This window comes from Mytilus trossulus, chromosome 11 (genome assembly GCF_036588685.1).
Source record: "Mytilus trossulus isolate FHL-02 chromosome 11, PNRI_Mtr1.1.1.hap1, whole genome shotgun sequence".
Taxonomy (NCBI): domain Eukaryota; kingdom Metazoa; phylum Mollusca; class Bivalvia; order Mytilida; family Mytilidae; genus Mytilus; species Mytilus trossulus.
In genome coordinates, this window is record NC_086383.1 from 52,923,710 (window position 1) to 52,927,439 (window position 3,730).

The 3,730-nt window shown below is 32.7% G+C and overlaps 1 protein-coding gene across 1 annotated transcript; it reads right to left on the bottom strand.

Moving 5' to 3' along the window:
- Positions 1 to 1,186: 1,186 nt before the first annotated feature.
- LOC134690157 (uncharacterized protein F54H12.2-like) lies at positions 1,187 to 3,027 on the bottom strand. The gene is made up of 2 exons (XM_063550134.1): positions 2,703 to 3,027; positions 1,187 to 2,379 (listed from the first exon to the last, which is right to left on the bottom strand). The coding sequence occupies exons 1-2, from the start codon at positions 3,025 to 3,027 to the stop codon at positions 1,187 to 1,189; spliced, it is 1,518 nt and encodes a 505-aa protein (XP_063406204.1).
- Between the last annotated feature and the right edge of the window lie 703 nt (positions 3,028 to 3,730).

The window sequence follows — 3,730 nt, forward strand, 5'->3', positions numbered from 1 at the left end:
AATGTTGCCCTGTTGTAAGCATCCATGAAATATTTCAATTTTCCAGGAAAAATTTGTTTTCCTAAAGCTTGAACCTGTAGTTGATCTCTATAATTTCGAAATAAAATGAAGTAATGACAGTTTAAGGAGGCACTTCTCATAACTTTCCCTTTATTAAAACAGTTATGAAGTATATGAATGACACTAATTGAGAAATGATGACAACCAATTGTCATTAAATGAAGTAATTCTGTTGAATTTTCAGCAGCCATCATCAAGTCATCGAAGATTAAAATCTTATGACCTCCTAAGGCACCCCATTCATTAATAGCCTCCATGTTTGGTAAACCTTTATAGAATTCTATATTTTTAATGGATTTCTTCATGTCGTCATAAATGGGTTGCCATACACCATAACAGTAAAATATTCTTGAGGGAGGTAATTGAAACATGCCTTCAGCATTTTGAAGAAGATTTTTAGTGTAGACTGTTTTTCCAGAATTAGAAGGTCCAACAATGAAAATGGATGTTGGACTTTGAAACTTAAGTAAGCTTTCTTTATTCCACCAGTCAACCATTCTCTTTGAATATTTTTCATGAACTGATAATGTAAATAAACCTTGAATTCTTATATATAAATATATTTTTTTCAGTCTGATGAAAAGAAATGATGAAATACGTATAAGTAAGTATTTTTATTTTTATTTTTTTTGACAAATACATGATTGAAGAGTAACATTTACAGAAGTCATACAGCAGTTAAATCTTTCATTAATGAAATCATAAACAAATTGATCATTTAAATAATATCTATCACTAAATACATCTTTTATTTGTTCCATGGAAATTCCTCTAGAACGAGACATGAGGTAAAATAGACAATATTGTCCACATACAAGTGTTTTTTCACTTTGCAATTGCATCTTGTTTGCTGAAGTAAATGTATATCTGCTCATAAATTCATTAAAGTAAACTGAAAGTTGACTAAGGGTATATCCGAAAGAATCGAATATTTCCAACACTTTATTTTCATTATAGTAGAATGCTACCCAATGTTTTCCTGGTAGCTGCTTGACATCTGTATTTGCAATAAATCCAGTTGATGGTTGAAGTTGAATGTAGCTGATTTCATTAGAAGCGAAAACCCCACATATCTTCTTTCTCATCTCATTATCACACTTTATTGCACACTCTAGTTGATCTGTATTCATTGTAAAATTATATTTCTCTCTAAATTTACTTCAAAGTAAGCTGGAAATTCAGCATATACAACACAAGTTGTTGCCTTCGGTAGTGGTTTGCTGAACATTACTTCTAATGAGCAAGTCCCCTGCTTCACTAAGTTTAAATACTGTCCTTCATCACTAAAGTTTGCTTCAATATCCCAGCAGTATAAAGCAGTTCCTCCTGAAACATCATTTCTGGAGATATCAATGCCACTATCTCGCATCCATTTATTTGTAACTTCAAACATACTAGTAAAAGAAGGTAATATGGTGCGACTGGTAGGGGCAAAATTTAACTGCATAACGTTTCCACCAACAGGAACCTGGTTCAGCTTTAATGCTATCTGACTTAAGTTAAAATGTTGAAAGTTGAATGGATTTAAAGCATATGACCCACTGGAACTGCTAGAGTCTGTAAATCCAATAACACAACGTGTAGCTCTCAAACCATTAAACAAGTTGTTATAGTTGAAACTAAGACTTCCTGCTGGTATAGATATGAGACGAACCTCTGTTCTAGTGTAAGGATATTTTGCATTAGTTGTGAGCAATTTATGACTATGTGCTGTTATGACGCTAGGATTTAGTTTTAACTTGAAGACTCTTAAACAAATGTCTTCGATATATATTTGAAAGTTTGGATTGACTACATTTGTCATTAAACAAAACTCTGGTTTTGAGCGCCATAATTTCACATTTACTGTTATTTGGTTCAATAAGTATCTGTCTAAGCTAGTCAAATCATGAAAAAGATTCCCAACTAAGTCACAGGTTTGACTCTGAGAAAAATATTGAGAACGGGCAAAAAGGGCAGTATTGCCACCATTCTTCACATCATTATCATCAAAATGACCTGCGTTGTCTTTTTTCCATAGTTGACTGGTTAGCTGGGATTTCTTAGCTTCAGAGCCAAAAGATAGCATTGTTTGAATCATGGCTTTATATGGATAATGTGCAGTTGATGAAGTAACCAGTTTATTTTGCAAAGTAATATCCACTTGAGAAAACATAGAATGTAAAAAATTATTTACAGGTCCAACATATTCAGTTGGTTTTAAATCTGAACCATCAGAATGCCTAATTCTAGCACGCACATAGAGTTGAGTTTTTCTGAGATCTATATATTCTAGGGAATTCTGTGCTGCAATAGTGAATTCGATTGGAGCTGTACCACCTAATTGTGAAGTTGATCTTATTTCATCAAAATATACATTTTCTACTGCTGTTTGTGTAGGAGGTAAAGTGAATAAGTTTAGACCGGAAGGTTGACTTTCTTGAAATCCATCCATAGTCAATGCAGCCATCTTTAATCGAAAATATCTTTAAATCTTTTTACAGATTTTAGGATTTTGCTTTTCTTTCCTGTCTTTAGAGGTGTTTTAGATTTTTTCTTCTTTATATTTTTTTTCCCTTTTCCTTTTCCTTTTCCTTTTCTTTTTCCTTTTCCTTTTTTTGAATTCCTAATTTTTGACTTTCTTGACTTTTTTTGCGACTTACTCTTTAGAGCTCGTTTTGTAGAACTGTTACGAGATGATTGTGACTTTCTTTTTATACCCATCTTTACTTTTTCTCTTTTCACCATATCTCGGGCCATGTCCTCTGTTTGTTGAACTGGTGAAACAAGTTGAACTTTTATTTTTTCATTGGTTGAATCTTTCATTGCTGGTCCGATTGGTGTAATAAAGGATTTAGGTGTACCTACTAGAGATCCACCTCCTATTTGCTTTCCGCTTTTATTCATTTGATTTATGTAAGGATTACTACCATTGTTTCCTAAATTTTCATAGTAATCCATCCAATGACTGGTATTTGGAATATACATTTTATTCATTTTAAAAGAATGGAAATGATTTAAAATGAAGTGTCACCGTTGAAGTATTATTTAAAAATGAAGCTAATTCATCTTGACTTGTAGTAATATACACATCCATATCATAAATTTCATGAATTCTTACAGGGACATAATGAGGTGCTTCAAAAATTGACGACCAATTACCATGGTTGATAGCAGTAAGCCTTCGGAGTAGTGGTTTCTGTTCTCCATCAACGATGGATTCTCCACATAGATTTGAATACAGGTAAATAGATTCCTCTTTCGATAAAGAACAGGATATATCTGCTTCGACTAAAGCTACCCTCCATAAACCATCTAAAAATAAGGGTGAATTCAGATGAGAAGTAAATTTGTATGCTTTATTGTTAGGAAAATATTCCAATGCCTTGTCACTGCTCATGGTTACATAAATACTCATTGCGATAGGTTAAGAGTCTTGTGGCTCAGTGATATCTCCCTCTTCAATCCATTGATTATATTTGTCTGGCCATCCTTCAAATTTCACTAACCACTGAATATGCCCATTCCGTTTACGCTTTTTAACTTTCTTTTCTATAAACCACATAGAATTTTCATCTTTGTCTACTTTTATCATTTCTTGTTCATAAAATAATCCTTGGACTGGGGAATTATCAAATTCTGAAATTTTATAAACAGGTATAGCTTGCATTCTAAATCGTTTTGTTATTCT